At 41.2% G+C, this 21,928-nt stretch overlaps 1 protein-coding gene across 4 annotated transcripts; it reads left to right on the forward strand.

Annotated features, from left to right (window-relative positions):
* The first annotated feature begins 4,889 nt into the window (after positions 1–4,889).
* ccdc40 (coiled-coil domain 40 molecular ruler complex subunit) lies at positions 4,890–21,545 on the forward strand. Of its 4 annotated transcripts, none has more exons than XM_088373818.1 (21): positions 4,890–5,047; positions 6,872–7,151; positions 7,597–7,734; positions 7,815–8,140; positions 10,248–10,406; positions 10,493–10,612; positions 11,004–11,129; positions 12,151–12,294; positions 12,361–12,492; positions 12,700–12,797; positions 13,907–13,965; positions 15,227–15,314; positions 17,293–17,509; positions 17,666–17,792; positions 18,232–18,472; positions 18,554–18,617; positions 18,683–18,803; positions 18,909–19,070; positions 19,228–19,346; positions 19,759–19,874; positions 20,380–21,545. In XM_088373818.1, the coding sequence occupies exons 2-21, from the start codon at positions 6,935–6,937 to the stop codon at positions 20,585–20,587; spliced, it is 2,982 nt and encodes a 993-aa protein (XP_088229944.1). In that variant the 5' UTR covers positions 4,890–5,047; positions 6,872–6,934; the 3' UTR covers positions 20,588–21,545. The 4 variants fall into 4 exon arrangements, with proteins under 4 accessions (XP_088229944.1, XP_088229947.1, XP_088229946.1 ...); XM_088373821.1 differs by having other exon boundaries at positions 12,364–12,492; XM_088373820.1 differs by lacking the exon at positions 4,890–5,047 and adding an exon at positions 5,626–6,174.
* The last annotated feature ends 383 nt before the right edge of the window (positions 21,546–21,928 follow it).

Genomic DNA, 21,928 nt, shown 5'->3' on the forward strand with positions numbered 1-21,928 from the left:
ACAGGATTATAAGGCGCACCCTCATTGATTTTTTTATTTTAGAAATTGTTTCATATATAGGGCGCACCGGATTAAAAGGCGCATAAAATAGAAGCTATACTGCAACAAACTGAGGTTGACTAGGGTTGCGGTATGCATCCACTAGCCAGTAACCAATGAGCCCTCTGTAAACATCTCCTATAAAATGATCAGAACTGACTAAAGTTTGATCTAACACATTGCTTACTTATGTTTCCCTTCCATATCATTCGTAAATTTACGTGAAACATTAACGGAGGAGCCTTTTTTGAAATGAAATAGCCTCGTGCGTATAGCAGCTATCATTATAGCATTAGCCACCCGCCCAACTCCCATGAGCCTCAGCTCGCAGCCCCCTGTAAACTATCGCGTTTCTCAAACTATCTCCTATAAAATGATCGAAACTGACTAAAGTTCGATCCAACACATTGGTACTGCTTACTTATGTTTCCCTTCCATATCGATCCGTAAATTTACTCGAAACATTAATGGAGCAGCCTGTTTTGAAATGAAATAGCCTCGTGCGTATAGCAGCTCTCATTATAGCATTAGCCACCCGCAAACTCCCATGAGCCTCAGCTCGCAGACTCCCATGGGCCTCAGCAAAGTGTCGTGGCAGCCCCCTGTAAAACAATCACGTTTCTCAAACTCTCTCCCAAATAAGTGATCGGAACCGACTAAAGACTAATTTAACACATTGGTGCTACTTATTTATGATTCCGTTGGATATTGATCCGTAAATGTACTCGAAAACATTAAAGGAACAGCCTATTTTGAAATGAAATAGCCTCGCAGGTACAACAGCTATTCAGTGACGCCCCCTGACCATGGTTGCTGCAATGCTGAGAAGCGATACGACCTTGTAATTTACTAGTCGTACTAAAACGTACTGAAACATTTTGGCAGAGCGCTGTGTACAACCAGTATAGATCAACAAATTAATCAATTGATCTATACATAAGGCACTCTGCATTATAAGGCGCACTGTGGTTTTTCGAGTAAATTTTAAATTTTTAAGTGCGCCTAATAGTGCGGAATATGCTTTTTTCCTTAGGGTCAATAGCAACTAATCTAAATGCAGTTCCGAATACTCAGTATTTGTTGGACATCTTGATACATTTGATAAAAATGGGTACATGTTGACACTGCTTATTGTGAATGACAAACAGAAATAAATATTTCTCTGACATTCTTCATCAGAAGATGGCCAGAGAGTGGCCACCATGGATCTGCAACTGAATATGGACCACTGGAGACTCTGAGACTAGCTCCAGACCAGATGTTTCCTTCCACTGTCCTTTCAACAAATGAACTGCACTTGCACAAAGCCACCACTAGATAATTTAACCATATTCTAGTCCGAGTGAATTTTCACTCATGGGAGTAGCATAAAGCCACCAAAAGCCCAGATGGTTAATTTTTCACTAATTTGCCCAGTTTATGTATTTTTTTAAATCACGAAAATAAAAAAATTAGACGTAGACAATCACTTATCAATTAGAGTGATGCATCTGGACATGTGACATATTGCAGACAGACACACAAGCAAAGATGGTTAATTTTTCACTAATTTGCCCAGTTTATGTATTTTTTTACTCAGAAAATAAAAGTTAGCATTTTCTATTTCCCCCATTCATTTTGGAGAAACAATGAAATAACAAATGCCTTTAGAAACATCCACTTTTAATGAGGAATTGGGCAACACACTCCTCCCCTTCATGTCTTGGTTGATGATGTCATGGAAGGAAGCGATCACAATTGCCCCATTAGAAATTATTGTACAGACTATCGTTTAAAATGTGCAAAAACAGCTATCAATTGGCACCAAAAGTTACATGAACATGGACTACTTATGACTACTTCAACAAATCACAAGGATTAATCTCTCTGTGGCTGATTTAAGAGATATGAGCAGCCTCTGACACCAACTGAAAGTGCTCTGTCACGTCTGTCTGTTTCCTTTCACCAGTCACCAACATACACAAACACGACGCATTCCAAGAGGCTTTATATAAGCTGAATTGTTTATACGTCGTTATAGTATATTCAATTGAAATTGGTAAGGGTTCATTTGACTTACGTACATTTCCCCAGAAGTCCACATATGGAGTACCACCTCCGCCGATCCGAAAACGACGCGCTTCAAACGGCCACACTCAGCTGAAGGGTCGGCCTTTTTGCTGGAAGTCCGGTGCTCCTAATCAATAAGTCCACCGCCACTCTGTTCCAAAATACCATTAAATCACTTCTGAGGTTTTTTTTTTAGGGGGGAAAATGTTCAGCATAAGCAAATCCATGTGAGTGGCTAATCTCATGCATGGATAATCGGTATTGGCTGCATAAAACCTTAATTGGAACCCCTTTAATTTTTCTAAATATACCAAAGCACTCCATACTATTTTTTGGTATTTCACAACATGTAAAATGTGAGACAAAAAGTCAAGGTCACGTTTTTGACCTCATTATGTCTAAAAATTGTGACATTTCACCTGTTGACTTTCAGGACCCTATTTTCATCCCTGTGAGGTCTCTTCACATGAGAACCGGTCTTGTGTATTTCTTTTATATATAATGCTCCCCTCAAACTTAGATTGGGAGATCAATGGCTTGCTCAAGGGTACCTTAACAGTAGTCAGAAAGCAAGGGTTAGGGTTATTTGTCTAGTATCTAATGCAGGGGTGGCCAATTAATTTTGCAAAAGGCCAGATGAGAAAGTCAAGCGAGAAAAAGCATGTTGCAATGTCCCGAGACCCGAGTTAGGATGAACAATTCAGAAAATGAATGGATGTGTTGTTTCAATAAATTGTTACATGCATAGATCTGATATCTATTGTTACAATTAGTAAATACAAAAAAAAATATAAGCAGGCATTTAAAAAACAGCTGTACACTTTGAAAAATTATAACGTTAATTTTGTGTCCTAAACGCCATGTCATGTTAGCTGTTCTTAATCAGGAATCCCAAACATAAAAGTAGAACATTTTGATAGATTGATTTGCAGCGTTAGTAGTCCAAATCTTGTTGGCCTTCTTTTCCCTCTAACATGCAGGAAATAAGAATGTTGCCCACATTTTGGACACATTTTTGTCTGTCATATTTGAGGGGGGAAATTGTTGCTTGAGCTGTCGAAAAAAATCACAAAATCCAGCCAAAACATCATTAGGTTGCATTGCAGACACAATTTGTAGCGCTTGCTCAAGACCTTCCTTGTACTTCTGTTCACATGTGTGAACTTAAAATAAAAGTGCAACTTTTAAAATACAATCACAGCATAATTTGCACTTTACTTTCACTGTGGCTGGTGGACACGGCGTATGTGTCCCCCGTGGCCGCACTTTGTCCAAGTCTGGCCTAATGGGACAGCCTTATGTTCATTTGATTTATGGTTCTGTGCAAGGCATATTTTTTCAGGACAACTCTGGTTGAAGTGAGTTAGGTGGGTTCAGTTTCCATTCATACACATGTAGTTGAAGTAAAACAATTTATTATTATCTTGATTATTTTTTAGATAATCTTAAAATATGCTTTGGAAAGACTTCCTCCTCTCTGTTATCGAGTTTTCCCATAATTCAGCAATGACTGTGTACCTGTTTCCTTAACAGATTGCCTTGAGATCGTCTGTTTGTTTGCATAAATCATTCACAGCACAGTAAATAGTTTGCTCACTGAAGGATGGTAAGTGAGCAACCAAAATGAGAAACCCGAGGGTCTAGGGATTGTCAACCTGTGGTCCGCGGCCCTCTAGTGATCTATTGCGGCATTACAATTGGAAATGGAAAATAATTGTAACATTTTTAAAAATAAAATTGATTTATTATTGAGAAAAATGTCAGATTGTTGAATATAATTAAATTCGACACTGCATTCATCACAGCTTTCTATAAATAGATCTTTATTGATTTATTTATAAAAAGCTTTGGTAGCTCATTCTCAGAACAGCAGCCTCAAATTTCTTAGATACAAGATTTACAGTACAGAGAAAAAACAAAAGGGGAAAAAGGACACGTAAATTTAAGCTTGCTATTTAAGTCTTTAGGCCCAGCATCACGCCTATTAACATTCATTTGAAATGGTTAACAACAGACTAAACTAGACTTAATACCCTAAATGTGTATAATTTTAGCAAATTATTCTCGTGTGTATCAGCCGCGCTGGATATGTAAATCAGCCCATCTAGCTGCGGTGAATATCTGATGGCACTTGTGCCAAAAATCCAGACAAATGTCACTTGACCAATAAGCAAATCTGCATTAGATGAGATCATATGTGCGTGTGCAGTGTGTGCAGCGTGTGCACTGTGCGGTGTGTTAGCAAGAAAAATGCAAATGGTGGACAAAAACATGCTCGTGACAGAGTTGATGTGCATTAATGATATTTGGCGCATGTATACCTGCACATAAATGGTTAGTAACACGAGTACTGTGGAATATATCTTTTACTCACCTAAATTGAGAGCGGCATTGCACTCATTGGGAGCAGATGCTTACTTTCTAACTTTTGCTTCTTTGGTTCTGCCATGTGTCATATCTTGGGGTACATTTCTTCTTTGTCTACTTTAGTCCTTTTTTGGTGGAGCAACTGCCTTGAACTACCTAGTACATAATAGAGCGGTAGCTCTCTCTAGTGTTAAAATTAAAAAGTACACTAAATACACTGAGGGAAGCAATTAAGTGCGAGCCATATTCTATTCTATTTATAAAATTTCTTGCGAGCCAATTAAAAATGGACCAATTGCAGCCCATGGGCCGTAGTTTGGACATCCCTGTCACTTTACAGCAGCTCTAGTCCAATTTCCTCATTTCAACAAGGACTTTGCACTCGACTGTTTGCTTCTGTCAGCTGTCTGGAATGTTTGCTTGGCTTCATTATGTCATGAAGTGAATGGAGCTGGGCAACCAAATGCAGCTTGGACCAGGGTTTATTGAACGAACTCAAAAAACTAGAACAGACTGGAGACTACAAACAAGACATGAGACGAGAACAATCCGACAGGAAGTGACACGCAGACAGGACTTAAATACATGACAGGTAACGAGAGGCAGGTGACGACGATTACATAGATTGTGAGCACAGGAGGGGAGGGGCGAGCACACAGACGTGAACCAAAACTATGACATTAAAACAAGGAAAAACTGAGACAGATCTTGACAGTAAGAATGGACGAATGCTGACGTTCCAGAAAGAAAAAATCCCCAAAACTGTCCAACAAGGGGTGGGAGGGTTAGGGGAGACTGCCACACGTCACACGCCGCCGAAGGTCGACTGGGTGACGGCCGCTGGATCCGCGCTGCTGGAACTGGTGACGGCCGCAGCATCCGTGCCGTCGGAACTGGGTCCGGGGGGCGGTCATGTGTCTTGTGCCGCTGAAGGCCGACTGGGTGACGGCCGCTGGATCCACGCTGCCGGAACTGGTGGCGGCCGCAGCATCCGCGCCACTGGAACTGGGTCAGGGTGGCGGCCGCACATCACATGCCGCCGAAGACTGACTGGGTGACGGCCGCTGGATCCACACCGCCGGAACTGGTGGCGGCTGCAGCATCCACGCCGTCAGGACTGAGTCGGGGGGGGGGGGGGGGGGGGGGGGCAGCCATGCGTCACGCGCCGCTGACTGGATGACGGCCACTGGATCCACGCCGCCGAAACTGGTGGTGGCCGCAGCGTCCGCGCCGTCGGACTTGGGTGGAAGGGCAACTGTGCATCTTGCGTCGCTGAACTGGGTCGGGTGGCGGCCGCTCGTCACACGCCGCCAAAGGCCGACTGGGTGACGGCCGCTGGATCCGCACCGCCGGAACTGGTGGCGGCCGCAGCATCTGTGCCGTCGGAACTGGGTCTGGGGGTGGCCGTGCGTCATGCGCCGCAGGAACCCAGCTCTGTGGCGACCATGCAGCAGTTGTGGGAGCCGGCAACAGTTGGTCCAAGCACTGGCCGCTGAATTGGTTGGATTGTTCTGTCATGAAGTGAATGGAGCTGGGCGACCAAATGCAGCTTGGACCAGGGTTTATTGAACGAATTCAAAAGATAAACTATAGATGCTCGACGAGGGACGTGAATAACTGCACATAAAAATTAGGACAGAACAGACTGGAGACTAGAAACGAGAGACGAGAACAATCCGACAGGGAGTGACACGCAGACAGGGTTTAAATACATGACAGGTAACAAGAGGCAGGTGACGGCGATTACAGAGATTGTGAGCACAGGAGGGGAGGGGCGAGCACACAGACACGCGAACCGAAACTATGACATTAAAACAAGATAACAAATTGTGACAGATCTTGACACATTAATGAGGAATTACCAAGGCAAACTTGTGAGGCATGTAATTTTAGAGCTAAATAACCTTCATATATGCAGAGCTGCAGAGCTTTTTTAAATTATGTATTATGATGTACAGGAAAACTGGTCACCTAACGTGTGAGTAGATGAGACATTCAGTACATGTAGTTGTTTGTGACAACTGATATAATTGGTTGTAAAACACAAGACTGATACAGGCCAATCCCATATTGTTTAATATTGAAAAAATGGTCTGCTTTGTGTTTGTATGTCATCATGCATGTAATTTATGATTGCAACCCAGTGTTGGGATTTTGTCAACTGTATGTAATCTGCCCTTACTGTGGAAAATACTTGTGTTACAGGTCTTTCCACATGCCCAAAGACCAAAACACACACATGCGCACACACGCACGCACACACACACACACACACATACACACACACACACGGTCGTGCATACTCTACACTCGATTTGCTATAACACCTGACAAACACCTAGTGGGTGTGGAGAGACTGTGCCTTTTATATCATTGGCCTGCCTCTTTCCGTCTCATTGTTCTTGTCTTGTTCTAGTAATGAGTCACCGAGCAGCGGCAGCCACCAGCAGCCATTGTTGTTGATTTATACAACACAATCATGATGGCAGGAGAGAGTGTGCCCGAGGGGCCCGACCTGAAGGGAATGGGTGAAGAGGAACTCTGGGAACTTATCAATGACAACCGCCATCGGCTGTCCCTGGGGGTACGGCCGTGCATTCTGATCCCGTACCTTAGGCAAGCCAGGGTTCTCACTGAGATGGACGAGGATGAGATCCTCTCCAGCCACAACCTCACCAATCGCTCAATGAGAACAAGTAAGATGCTGATGTTCTACAATATAATATAATATATAATATGTAAGATGTCTTATCACCGTGGGATAGTAGGAAACGCAATTTGTGTGTATTGACATGATGAAATTGACAATAAATCAGACTTTGACATTGACTTTGATTACCTGGTAAACATTATGCTTCATTTTTATAAAATGAACACTTCACCTCCTCCCCACTTAAAACTTAGACAGTCTTACTGTAAACTTATGACTTGTAAGTGTAGTTATTGCAAATACATTCTAAAAGTGCCCTTTTTTCAATTAAATTAAAACTTTATTTTCATCTATTGTCTGCTGCCATGAAAATTTATTCTCAATTGCCTGACCTGTATAACAAAGTTCAATAAAGTCAATCAATAATCGTTATGATTATTGATTGATACCCCCCCCCCCCCACACACACACACACTGTTTGCTGTTTGCAGGCCATATGATGGATCTGTTGCGGACCCAAGGTAGGAACGGTGCAGTGGCTTTGCTGGAGAGCCTGATGATCCACTACCCAACACTCTACACTCAAATTACTGGACGCAAACCCAGCTCAGAACCCTCAAGATTCAGTGGTTTGTCAAATGTCCGCTAGTGCCAATGAGTTTTATATTCCATATAGCTTACTTACCCTATGTCTTGGTTCTCTGCGCAGGCCTGATAAAGTATTCTGAACTGACTGAATACCTTATCAGAGCAGTAAGCGGGATGCAGAATGAGCTTTGGGAAGCTCGCTCTGAGGCTGGAAGAATGAGTGCTCACTGTGCCTCACTTGAGTCTGAGATTCAGCAGATAATGGAGCGCGAGGAAAAGTCCAGATGCCTTCAATTGGAATATGAGCGCATACATAGACACTTGTCTTCACTGCAGCGTGAAGTTACGCAATTGAAGGACGAGAAGTGTGACTTATATGTCCGCTATACTGCAGCTATTGAGGAGAAATCAGCTGTGAGCATGCGCCTCCATGACCTCAACTTGCAGGTTGGTAGTCATCACTGTTTTTGGTTAAAATAGACCAACCCTATCATACACCTGATCAAGGTTTGTGATGTCACTGGAAAGTTATCATGTTAACTGAGTAATTGCCTCCCACAATTATAGTCTAAGAATAACTTTTTGGTTTTGGGCCAATTCTTCTGCATTGTAATCTCAATAATGATACAACACTTGTCTATAAATGCTGTACCAGTACAAATTTGAGTAGCTGCTCAATTAATGATGAGTTATTTAACATGACGACAATGTTGTTTTTCTCAAAATACATGGCATCTACAAAAGCAAATGAAAGTATGTTCACAACACTACAGAGAGTGCAAGTGCCAACCCCCTTAAATAATCAACATAATATTATTTAATAATTCACAATAAAACTACTGTATTTTCCGGACTATAAGCCGCTACTTTTTGCACAGACTTTGAACCCTGCGACACTCTTTGTGTAGCCCGAATCGCATTGCCAACTTTAACTCTATAAGTCAGGGGTGTCAAACACATTTTTTTCGCGGGCCGCATTGTAGTCATAGCTTCTTTCGGAGGGCCATTATGAGTGTCAACCCAAATAAATGTATGAGCACCTCATATTATATACAGTAAAAGCTGCAAAACAAACTGACAAATAACTCGTTTACAAATCAGACGAGTAAAAACTGGTCAAATATTTTTAAAAAAGATATTTTTAAAAGTGAAGACAATTTGCAATTCTAGTAATCACACACGAATTTGAAGCACAATTTGTCTTCGCGGGCCACATAAAATGATGTGGCGGGCCATATCTGGCCCCTGGGCCTTGAGTTTGACACCTGTGCTGTAAGTGATCCCATTTTATTCATTATTAGTTGTGTGTTGCTAGTGTTCCCTGCACATAAAGTTTATTATTATCTTCGCTGAGCTTTATACATGTTTCTATGTTTGCAGAGCTCCTTCATCTCTGTCAATAAATGTTATCTTGATTAAAGGTATGCGTCCCCCAAAGAGCCATCTCTTTCCTGACAATCCACTTTGTGTATATTCTCTTACAAATGGTAATTAAACATTAAAACACCTGCGGCTTATAGTCCAGTGCGGTTTATAGGATATGAGCGAAACAAGATTTTCCCCTAATATTAGCTGGTGCGGCTTATAATCAGGTGCGATTTATAGTCCAAAAATTACGGCATGTTTTCACTACCCGAGTCTGATTGTCAAAATCCTGAGGGAGTATTCGCCAGTAAATAATGAATTACGACGATTTCATGTAAAACTAAAAACAATGTACTGATAACACAGGTTGTCATTTTGCCTCGCTCAAGAGCAAAAGTGCTGTATAAACCTGTCTATGGGCGTTCTGTCATTTAAACATCACCCTTTAAACTCGAATGTCGAGCAAAAATGTCCACTTCTGAAGCCAAATCTGTCCAAAACTGTTCTGTGTTTTATCATTTCAGTCAACTTTTTACTCATGTCTGAAAAAGTGTTTTGAACAAAGTGGCTCTTCAGAAATGTTTGCTGTGCATAGCATTCCACGCACATCATCTTTTGTGATTGCCCCAGATTACATACTGTGATAACAAGGTCTCTTTAATTACAATGTATTTGTCCTGCATGGGTTTTCTGTGGGTACTCCAGGTTCCCCAACATTCCATAAATTGTTGTTTGATTTAACGTCCCTGGGATTGGATAGCAACCAGTCCAGGGACTCCCCTGCCTTTTGAGTCAGTTCTTCCAAATGATGTCAAATCAAAATTTACTACAATTAAGATGTAGGAAGCTTCCATATATGATCAGTGGACGCACAATAAGCCTCCGTGGCAAGAGCTGTGAATACTTATGCGCATACAGTTTCTTAGTATTTTTCTATTTTATTTTAACAAAGAGGCTATTTGCTGAAACAAATGTAGTCAAGTAGTAGAGCAGTTGTTCTTTAATAAAAACAATCAATAAACGTTCTTAATTTTTGGTTTACAGATGCAGTCTGGACAGTATGTGTCGGGTGGATAATCACATTGAAAAGTCATTTGCGACTACCACTGCTGTTGTTGTATTGTACCTTGAGATGTAACAGTGATGTATCACAATTGTCAATATTTTGTCTCATCCCTACTTACAACAGATATATCAACTGCAAACAGAATTGCAAAAGGCCAAAACAGAGAGTGGCTTGCAGAAACGGCGCTCTCTGAAAGCTTTCCCTGTAGCTGAGGAGTCTCAGCTGCAAGAGGAAGTCAGGAGTCTGCGCTGCCAGTTAGTCAAGATTGAGAAACTGAACCCAGTGAGAAAAATACTCAAAGATTCTATTAGAAGCCGTCGTTATTTTTAGCTGCAATGTTGGTGTTTCATCGACTCTCACTCTGTCAGGCTCATCAGGATATTCTGGCTCAGGACCTGGCTGAGGCGAAAGATAGCCAAGTGGAGCTCGTAGATCAACTCAAGCGATATACGGAAGAAAATGAACAAATGCACAGAGAAAAACAAGAGGTGAGTTCAGTTACTGTGACTGGAACTAATGTTTAGAAATTTGACGCCTTCAGATGTTTCTTGCTCCAGCTAACATGTTGTTAGTAGGTATTTTGTGGCTTGTGAGATGGAATATGTCAGTCAGGATTCTAGGAGTTCTTGCTTAGCAGCTACTATGTTTCCTCGAGACAGACAATGAAGCTGACAGACAGACGTAGCAGCTTTCTGTTCTTGAGGTAGGCGGTGAACACTTGACTCTGCAGTAATGGAATGGGGGAACTTGTCCTCCAAATATATTTGTCACCAGTTATACACTAATGAAGTTTCTCTTTGTATAAACATTGTCTTGATTTAGTTATCAAATGTTATGTCTCTATAAAGTGACAACTACATTTTGTGTATCATTGTTCAGCTTCTGGATCAGAATGAGTGTCTGACCCTCCAAGTGAAGCAGCTGACCCAGGACTGTAACATGCATCAACAGACGAGCACTACGATCCAGAACCAGATGAGAGAGCTGCAGACAGAGAGAGACCAAGTAAGTAAGACTCAACAATGTAACTCTTTATTGGACACTGTAAATTAAGCTGAAATAGAGATGACACTTCCCACGAAGTACTAGGCTTCAGCTCACCCGGCACACAAAGACTTTTTAACACTATTCCTTTTCTCAAATACTAATTAAATTGATTTCTTTCCTTTCTTAATGCTTTTTTTTTTTTTTTTGCTTTGTTTGCTCTCACTGTTTACATGTTCATAATAAAGGCTTATTCAGCCAATCAATCAAAAACCACACTAAATTAACATACGTAATTACAATTGGTAACATTTTTCCAACATGAGTGTGAATTATAGAAAGAAGCAGCCAGCTACAGCTTCAGATTTGGGACAATTATGTTTAAGTTAACACTTAAAATCACCCAAGAATTACTCAATTTTCAAATTTGATACTGTGAATCAAAATACAATAACTAATTGATGCTGCAGTCAAAACCATAAACTAGCAGTCTTCATTAAATACCAGCTGATTTCATCAAAACCATTGTAAAATCTGTGATTTCCAGCAAATAATCAACTACTCACTTCAGTCAGGCGAGGTTCATAAACACTTGAAAGTAGCAGCCATTAAACAATTTCTAAACAAGAGAACACTGGTTAACAAATTGTAGACCCATTTCAAAGCATCCCTTCTTAAGATAGTTTGTCAAGAAACTGTTCAACTCTGCATTTTTTTACAACTCGAATGGGCTCTTTATTAACCTTCAATCTAGTTTCTGTCATCTTTGTATGATAAACGACCAATCTCAAATCATCCCTTCTTAAGAAAGATTGTCAAGAAACTGTTCAACTCTGCATTTTTTTACAACTCGAATGGGCTCTTTATTAACCTTCAATCTAGTTTCTGTCATCATTGTATGATAAACGATTAAACACTGACGCTGGGAAGGTGTCAATGCTAGGCTTATTGAATGTTGTTTGACACTGCTGATCATAAGTTACGGTTGAAAAGGTTGGAAACCTTGGTAGGATTGAATGTAACTGAGTTGCCTGCGTCCTAGGCATACCTTTCCAGAAACGAGGCCCAGACCCAGATCGCCCGCATCCTGGCTGAGAAGGACATCTTGAGGTCTCAAATGATGGGTCTCCAGGAGAGAGCCTTTTGTGTGAATGCCAGACACAACATAGAATGGCAGAGCTCTAATGTAATTTTGTACTAAAAATGCACTCGCAGAGCAAAAGAACTTCTAATGACATGCCATTTTCTTAAGCAGAGCGCTGCTGGCTGGGAGCATCATATAGTCAGCTCTAAAGAGTCACCATTCCGAAACAGACGGAGACTTTGTCGCATGGATGCAATTAGTCCTTTACCTTTGACTTCACTGAATCCCTTTACATCGGAGGTACAGTATGTGAATGGAAGTCAATTTACTGTCAGAATTGGTGTTCAAAATTACCCAAGGGTTGTCAATAGGGTAAGCTAAGGGTAGTAAGTAGATTGGTTAAGTAGATACCTGACTTTGGTGTGCCTTTAATTAAGCCTAATAACCAGAGTTTTAAAATGTTTATGTTTATTTATATGTGTGCACATATCAACATTTATCTTGAAGTGTGAAGATGCAGTGGCAAGTGTCCGATCCCGAAATGCAGAGCCTCCCAGTCCTCAGTCTCTCCGCAAAAGAGAAGGATCTCTTTTTGTAGACAGCAGGTAAGTCTGCGTCTGTGAGTCAAACTTTACTGGGTTTCGGTTATTTAAAAGTAAGCTATTAGCTCAAAGGCTCCTGGCAAAGTTTTACAAACACCTGACAAAGGGCAGGAGTTCAGCATGTCTTCTTTATATAATGACAAAGCAACGTGTCAATGACGTGAGAAGATAATTTATTTTCCTCTCCAAACAATGTGATCATCGTGGCCAGTCAAACCTGTCTGAGTTGCTGCAAATGCCTCAGACTCAGCACGCACGTGTTTACCAAACTGAATTCAGTTTTACATCTGGAGGGCACTATCTGAACAGCTCAATTCAGATTGTTTTCAAATCCGCTCGCTTTCATATGTAGTTAATACATTTTTTCATCACATTTCATCTGCAGTCTTTACAAACTCGTTGCATAAAGAATCATCAAATGCCTGGTATGAGCTCCGCGCAGAGTCAGAAACTAAGTACAGACTGCAGGCATATCTGATTCAAATCAGACTCCTCCTCAAATTCAATTTTTAGTGCTGGCTGTCCGCATAGTTTTGAGCAAATATCTCAATTGGATTTGACTTGATTCAGACTGAGCCAAATAATTGACCCATTTGACAGGTTGCTGTTGGAACGACTTTTGAACGGAGGCGTCGTTCAGCACGCACGGTGTTCGACGTCATATAATTGTGCCAGTGGAAACACACAAAATACTTTCTGGACTTTTTTCAATACATACTCTTGAGGTTTGCTTGTATGTTGCAATCTACCCACAGTCCGATAAGGCAATCCTCCTCTTTCCAGGGACCAATGTTTTCTAATTCTGCTATATGCGATATACTTTATATTCTCCGCTCTTTGATTGGTGCATTTGTGTTGCCTATGTGACAATGTGTAACTCCACGGTCAACTGGAGTCAACATGTGTGCCAAGAGTGCTATATATAAGGATAGCCAAACAAGGAGAAAAGTCTCAGTAGCACAGTGGGCTAGCTTGAGTCACCTATTTAATTGTGTGCCAAAGTGGCCTAATCTAACAGTATGAAATTGAACTTCATTGTGTCCGTGTGTTAATGTGTGTGAGTCTGTGACTCACAAATCTGATATCATCTCATGTGTTTTATTATGTTGTAGCCTGGATACAGTGGAGACTGATGATTCCTCATTGGACGATTTTGAGATTCTTCCCACAGGTGTGTTTTGTGTGTTTACATTGACATTCCTTTTGTAACGCATGTGATTTTGCATGGACGATCTCAATCTTGTTTGGAAAGTTTCTCATTCTTGAAGCTTGAAAGTTTTGTTTGACCTGTGGTTTTTCAACTTACATGCGAGAACCATATTTCGAAACTAAAACCTGACTACCTACCCCCTCCCTTCTGCCAATGTACTGGCCCCAATGTCCATGCAATATTTCAGAGGCATGTCAATCAGGACATCCCCGGGTAGATCACAACCACCCCCGGTTACTTGCCACCGAGGAGATTTTTACCTTTAGACCCCAGACTCTGCTTCCTCATGGGACGGCATAACAGTGGAATTGAGGAGATCTATGATAATACGTATTTTCCCCACGGATTCACAAATGTACTATCTTGAGGTCAGCAGCACCCAATGCACCAAAATAGTGGGTATTCTGAACTGCATTTGTTGCACAGTCAACCTGTCCACCCACTTGAAGGCAATGGAAGGCAACCCCTTGTTCACCCATGGTAAACCCCAATGTATCAGCGCTAAGTTGTGGGGCAATAAGTATGCTCACACCTGCTGAATGTCTCTTACCTTGAGCAACTCCAGAGTGGATGAGAGTCCAAGCTCCTTCCCTGTCAAAGGGCTCCTTCCCTGTCAAAAAGATGATATTCCACACCCCTAGAGCCACTTGTTTTTGATGGATGACCCTTCCAGGGTTATCAAGCCACAACTTCTAGGATCAGTGGGACACGACCCTTCCACCAATCCATGCAAATATGAAATTTAGCAGCACGGTGGATCATATCGCTTCACATGTCTGCCTCACATTGTCGGCATCCAGTTTGTGGGAATGTCTCTATGGAGTTTGCTCGTCATCCCTGTGCTTGCACATGTTTTCTCTGGATACTCCAGCTTCCTCCCACATTCCAAAGACAACATGTTAAGTTCATTGAACACTAAAAATTTGCTATATTTGTGCATGGTTGATGGGCTTTATCTGCACTGCAATTGACTGCCGACCAGTCTAGAATGCACCCCACCTCTCACTAAGAGGGGATAGGCTCCAGTTACCCATGAGCCTAATCAGGACAAGGTATTGTTTTGTAATGGTCTCTAATTATTGTAGTAAAATATAAAATTATTGACACGTCTTCCTTTGATGACAAGTCTTCACGAAGTGACATAATATTAAGGATACATTTTTTGTCCCCACATTGAAACAACATTGACGCCAAATCTTTAAACACCATCTCTTCTGTTTAGTGCTGACTAAACTACAACAAGAGACAACAAGAGACAACCAAGAGCCATCAAGACAATGTGCGTCTGCTGGGAACAAAGGCACATACAGGTGAGGCAGTCCTACAACAGTCACATGACTCTAGGCATCTTTTAACCATTGATTTCATTGGTCAGTCACCCAACTACAAAACATATTGTAAGAATTGAAATCTAAAGTTTGAATCTTGAAACTAGGCTTTCCACAAGGCAGAGCATGGGGTAATAAATAAACACAGTATGTTAAAAGGCAATTCTCCCCAGTAAAAGTTTTCACAGGGATTATTGAAATGATACAGGAGTCAGAGCCTTCACAGCTTTGATAGAACCCCTTCAATAAATTACCATACAATGGGGGGGGGCAATTGGCCTCCCTTCAGAGAGCACATTTACAAGAGGGTAGCCTCCCTCCACCTTCGGGCAAAAAGTATTCCCACACCTGCTCGACGCCTCTCACCATGGGAAACTCCAGAGTGGAAGAGAGTCTAGCCCCTCTCAAGAGGACTTTTACCAGAACCCAAGCTGTGTGTGGAGGCAAGTCCGCCTATATCTAGTTGGAACTTTTCTGCCTCGCACACCAGCTCAGGCTCTTTCCCTCCAAAGAGGTGACATTCCATGTCTCAAGAGCCAGCTTCTGTAGCCGGGTATTGGATCGCCAAGGTCCCCGCATGTAGGCGCCACCCAGCTCTCTTTGCACCCGACCCCTTTGGCTCACACAAGTGGTTAGCCCATGGAAAGCGGGACCCACATTGCCTTTTTGGGCTGTGCCCGGTCAGGTCCTATGAGTGAAGGCCCGGTCACCAGACGCTTGCCTCAAGACCCAACTCCAGGCCTGGCTCCGGTGATCCGCGTCCGAGCAAGGGAAAACAAAGTCCATTTGAATTTCTCATTATAAGGGTTTTTTTGAGCCGTGCTTTGTCTGGCCCCTCACCTAGGACCCTTTTGCCATGGGGCATAAAGCCCCAGTCAATTTGGCTCTGAGTATCACGCAAACCCCTCCACCACGATAAGGTGAAGACTCATGGAGGGGGTGTTTGAAACCACACATCAAATATGTACGGTCCAAAATTTCAAAAAACATTGCTGTCATGGACAAACCAAAACAACTGGATTATAATTCACTACTCACTTTTCTTGTCACTCACTTACTCACTACTGTTCCATATATGTATTACCATACTGAGTTTTGGGGCAATAATTACAAAACCTCATTAGTCATTTATCATCCTGCGGAAAATAGCAATAGGGACTATTCATAAGGTCAACCTACTTAGAACACACAAATCCACTCTTTATACAATCAAAACTATTGAAATTTACTGACATAGTATCTTACCAAACAGCAATAATTATACACATATGTATACATGTGTGTACATGTATACATAGTACCAACTCACAACCCCACAACATACATATCCATACATATATTACATACATAGTTGTGTGTGTGTGTGTGTAGATATGTATACCTGTACACACATGTATACGTGTGTACGTATATACATGTATATGAACTACGTATAGTTATACATATATAGTAATCTCTCATCAAACAAACCCGACCTACTTATGAAACACTGTATGAGTGTCAACCACGCATCCGCAGTGCTACCTCAGAAAATGGATGGATGATGGACATCTCTGGTTGTACGATGTGCCTCAGAAATAAATTTAAGCCTCTTCGTCAAAGCTCAAAATTAGCAATTTTGCATCTTAGTTTGCGAGTCAAAATTCACATTTTGCGCCTCAAACAATCACAATGTTTGTGTGGCAAAACACAGAGACCAAATTTGGCATGAATTCCCCCATTTGTGGAACAGCCTTCCGGAGAACCTCAGGGCTGCAAAGAATGTACTCATTTTTAAGAACAGGCTCAAGACCCACCTTTATGAATGGATGAATTAATGGATGATTGATTGATTGATTGATTGATTGACTGATCGATTGATTCACTGATTGATTGATTGATTGATTGATTGATTGATTGATTGATTGATTGATTGATTGATGTGCTTTACTTTTTCTTATTTTCTCTAATCTTTCAACAGCCTGGATAAAAATGCTGTACCTCCATTCCTCGTGCGTTCACGTCCAAAAGCAGTGCGCATTAGTGGCCGCATAGTCACCATTGCCTTCCAGGGAGAGGCACTGCTAAGTCAGATTGCAGTGGTAGGAGGTAATAAGACTGGAGTCTTTGTACATGAAGTAACAGAAGGGAGTGCAGCAAATACTGTGGGTATCACCCATGGAGCACAAATAGTGGAGGTGAGAGGGGTCTATTTAATTATTATTGTTTTTTGTTAATTTTTATTTAATCATTTATTATATGTTTATTATTATTATTATCATTCCATCCATTATTATTACTGTATCTGAGGTGTTTAACAAGATTCAAGAATTCAACACACTGATGAATTGCAGGTGAGATACCAACAGGACGAGAAAGCTCTAAAGATGGTGTTGGAGGATTCCACTTTGGAAGAAGCTCTGTGGGCACTTGGTCAGGTCACTGGTCTCTGCCATCTCTCTTTGCGTCCAAGGCAAGATGGTATGTCCCACAGCATGTGCTTGAAACCCGTGGCTTGGCATTGTCTTGTTTGCCTTTTCAGTAATAATGATGCCTTCATAGATGTGCAATGCAATGCAATGCCACTCTGGAAGTTCATTGTGACCCATCATCACCAATCCTTGCTTGTTTTGTTGAATGTACAACCCAAATGTATTCTGACATTTATCGTATTACTATGCAAATGTGGATCTGGTATAAAAGTTAATCCACCAAACGGTGGATACATCCGTGACACAGTCTCAAGTACAGTGTTTCTGCCATTATTTTTTTAGGTACATAGGTAAGTATAACAAACACAATGGAGAGTCGCTGAAACGTCAACAATTCCATTAATTCGTTTCGACTTTGTTTGACATTTTTTTCGCAACTCAGCTCACTCATTGTATAGAACTTTGTTTTCTTTCTGCATTTTGTCCAGACTATGAGGCATTGCTTCAGCAATTGCAAGAGAGTGAGATGTCATCAGGTGACTCTTTCTACGTGCGCGTCAACGTGACCATCCCTGCAAGTCTCGAAGGGACACTGAATGTATCTTGCAACGACATTCTACATGTGACCAACACAAGACCGACAGACACCGAAGACTCGTGGTATGCGAATCAAGTTCATCCTTGCAAGCTTCTGGCCCTCCACAGTGGATTAGTACCCAACTACTACAGGTATTTATGAGCCATATGCAAAGGTTCTGGACATCAAGTGTCATTATCAGTTACCACCTTCTTGATTTTCTGATATCACAGAGCACAACGACTTCTTATTCGAGCTATTGAAGAAATGAACTTTCAAACATCTAAGTCTCCAAAGGTAAGAGTGATTGAATAAGGGGTAAAACTGCACAGCTAACTAATATATACTACTTCCCTCTTCAGCAAGGGCACATGGTGGATCAGAATACTCAGAAAACAGTGAGGATTGTCAGCACAGGTCGCCAAGGCCGAAACCCTCTCTGGGTCAGTGTAGAGAATGAGAAGAGCAAGAGCACAGAGTCGGGTACAGAAACACAACATTTTTCATTTTATAACAAAGGAGAATTTATACACTTAAAGTTTGTAATAAATGTTTGCATAAAAACACTGTATACTCCCTTACACCTAGATAAAACATCAGCACCCAGAAGTCTAACCCTCATGCCCTACACACCAGTCACACCCCACTTTCCACCCATCTGTCGACCAGTCCTGTTACTACCATCAATCCTGGGGCGCATCCTGGATAAGAAGGTGGCAGAATGGCAGGGCTTTGAGATTTGTAAACCTGGTAAGAGCCATTTATTACATAATTCATTAAAAAATGCATGATTTTGGGCAGTGGGCAGAAACCGGAGCGCGACAGAAAACCTTCGCAGGCACGGGGAGAACTGGGCGTGGAATTGCATCTCTGTCTATATATTTAATGTGTTTATTGCAACTTGCAGAGATGTTGAGTTCCACTGAACATTCAGCCCGAATGCAAAAGTCTGAGCTCCTGGAGGAGTGTGAGCAGGGAAGCAACTGTTGCTACACCTTGCAGTGTGTGGAAAAAGTCATGAAGAAGGTTAGTGTGTGTCTATGTATACAGTATGTATGTATGTATGTAGACTTCATCTTTTAGGCTGACTAAATTGCGTGCATTTACTGTATCTCCGTCAAGATTTCCCTGCTGGGTCTTAGATGTATTTAAACAAGTAACTGGTGAACAAACTAATGATGGCTAGTGATAGTAGGAAGAGCATAGGCATGACAACTCGCTTGACTGACGTAACTTCCCTGAGTTTTCAGAGGGTGTTAATAATGACTGTTTTAGGAGAGTTTGTGACACTGTTAAAGAAACTGCTTACACACATAATATATGTAAACACACATACGCTAGACTCCAAGAAAGGTATACAGATCCATCCAATTAGGTTCTCTTGAGGAAGAATCCTTCATTAGCCAAAGTTCCATTGTTTTTCTTTTTTTCTTTTTAGGGTATACATTGTGTCTTACCTCTTGGGCTGGATTGTGTACGGCGTCTGCACAGGGCAGAAATCTTCCCTATTATCATCTTCATCGGCCAGTCAGCACGCAGCGCACGCAAACTCAAGTACTGTTTCTTCCTTCTTCATCCAAACTAATAGTATTTAAGAAATGACGTTAATGACTAATTGATACCATTACACTGGACATGGGTTATACTAAAGCCAAAAAATACATGGAAGCCAGATATTCAAATGCATATTTACACTATTGAGTGTTTCAAGGTCATTTAAAGTTCATTCATCCTTTTGACAGCCAAGGTCACACCATAAATTTGTGTATTAATTATCCGGCTGAAGCCTCCACCTCAACTAAAAAAAGAAAAATCATCTGCTGAACATGATTTTAGCATAGTATTAACATTCTATGTTTAAAAACCATGTAAATTCAATCTATTATCAGCCTGTTATTTGAAAATGGTATACTGTATACTTTAATATTAATGTTAACCATGATCTTTCTTGATTGATTGATTGATTGATTGATTGATTGATTGATTGATTGATTGATTGATTGATTGATTGATTGATTGATTGATTGATTGATTGATTGATTGATTATGCACCTTCTAGGTCAAAGCTTCACCGTCTCAACTGGTCCGAGGAGCATCTGCTGGTGTGTTCCAGAAGTGAGGAGACGCTGTTGGACAAACTGCCGTGTTTATATCACCGGGTGGCTCCTGACTCATGGTGTGACCAAACTTCACTACTGGCCAGGTTGCGCACCATCATCTGGGAGGAGCAGAGGAAGATTGTGTGGGTGGAGCCTGACCTGTGGTAAATGAAACAATAAACAGGGGAAGATTTTAAATTTGTATTTGCTAGTTCTAGATAATTACAAAAATATATTCTACGCATGAGTATTTATCTACATGGTCAGAGGTACAAAACAAGGTGTTCTTCTCAAATGAGCATTAGATCATTTTTTTCCTCAAGCCACAAATTTCATGAATAAACTATTCTGCCATGTGTATAAAAGGCGTGCTGCCACGCATTTTTTGGTCTGTGCAGATTCTCCAATCGACTTAAGCGTATCACTTACGCACTCATGAAATATAAGAACTCTGGGTGGAGCAAATTCCCCTGTCAAATGTAGCAGTGCACACATTCTCTGAAAGACTTAAGCATCTTTATGCTTGTCTGTGCGCTAATCAGGGGGTTGTGCTCAGAACTAGCACCCCTTCAAACATAATGCACGTAATGAATTCCTTTTGTGGTCCATTGATGACTGCCAATGCTGACTTGTGCTGGTCGTTTGGAGTTTGTCTGAAAGCACAGCTCACAACATCTGTAGTCATTCTAATAGTGGCAATGAGTTACATTTTGAATAACTTAGTTTCGTTTGACTGATAAGATGCCAGACATGAAATCCACAGTTCTGTGCTCGCATGCGTGGTGGGAAGCATCGGCAACGCTTAAACAATGGCAAGCTCACTAACTGTGAAACTAAACGGAACAGCTCCAAATTAATTTTATTATGCCGGAAGGTTATAATTTTTGTGTTCACACAGCGTGCAGCTGCTCAGAGGAGTAGGTCGGGCTAGGGCTACGTGATGTAGAAATATGTACTATTTTCCATTCACCAAGTTTAGTCGGCATTGTTTTGTATTTTACCTTCTGAAGTACCGCTGTACAGTATATTGTTGTTTATTTGTGTGAAATAAGTTTACCCTACATTTAGTAAATGTTGATTTTTTGTATGAGTTGTATTTGCTTAAACTGTAGTACATACCGCAGAAGTGTCAGTGTGATGTTATCAAAGAGTGATTAGTCTCAAAACTTACTATCATCTATAACTAATATATATTCTTCATTATTCATTGTATTTTTTATTTATACATGTTGGTATTATGGATTTGATACCCACCCCCTTGTAGTATCCCTGACGACCTTCTTGCTTGGGGCCCCAGGGGACTCCTGCGACTGCACATGCTCCTTCAATGTAGCTCAACCACGAACCACATAGTCAATAGGGACTATCGCTATATAACTTCCGAATCCATACACATCAGTTTCAAATTTAAAGTAAAATTATTCCAAATAGTAATTCTCAATGTTTGAAAATCTATAGAATTCGAGATTTGCGTTCACAGAATTCAATGGGTCACACCGGCTGTGTGTT

The sequence above is a fragment of the Syngnathus floridae genome, chromosome 4 (assembly GCF_059516105.1).
Source record: "Syngnathus floridae isolate MCC-2025c chromosome 4, RoL_Sflo_1.0, whole genome shotgun sequence".
NCBI classification, from domain to species: Eukaryota; Metazoa; Chordata; class Actinopteri; order Syngnathiformes; family Syngnathidae; genus Syngnathus; species Syngnathus floridae.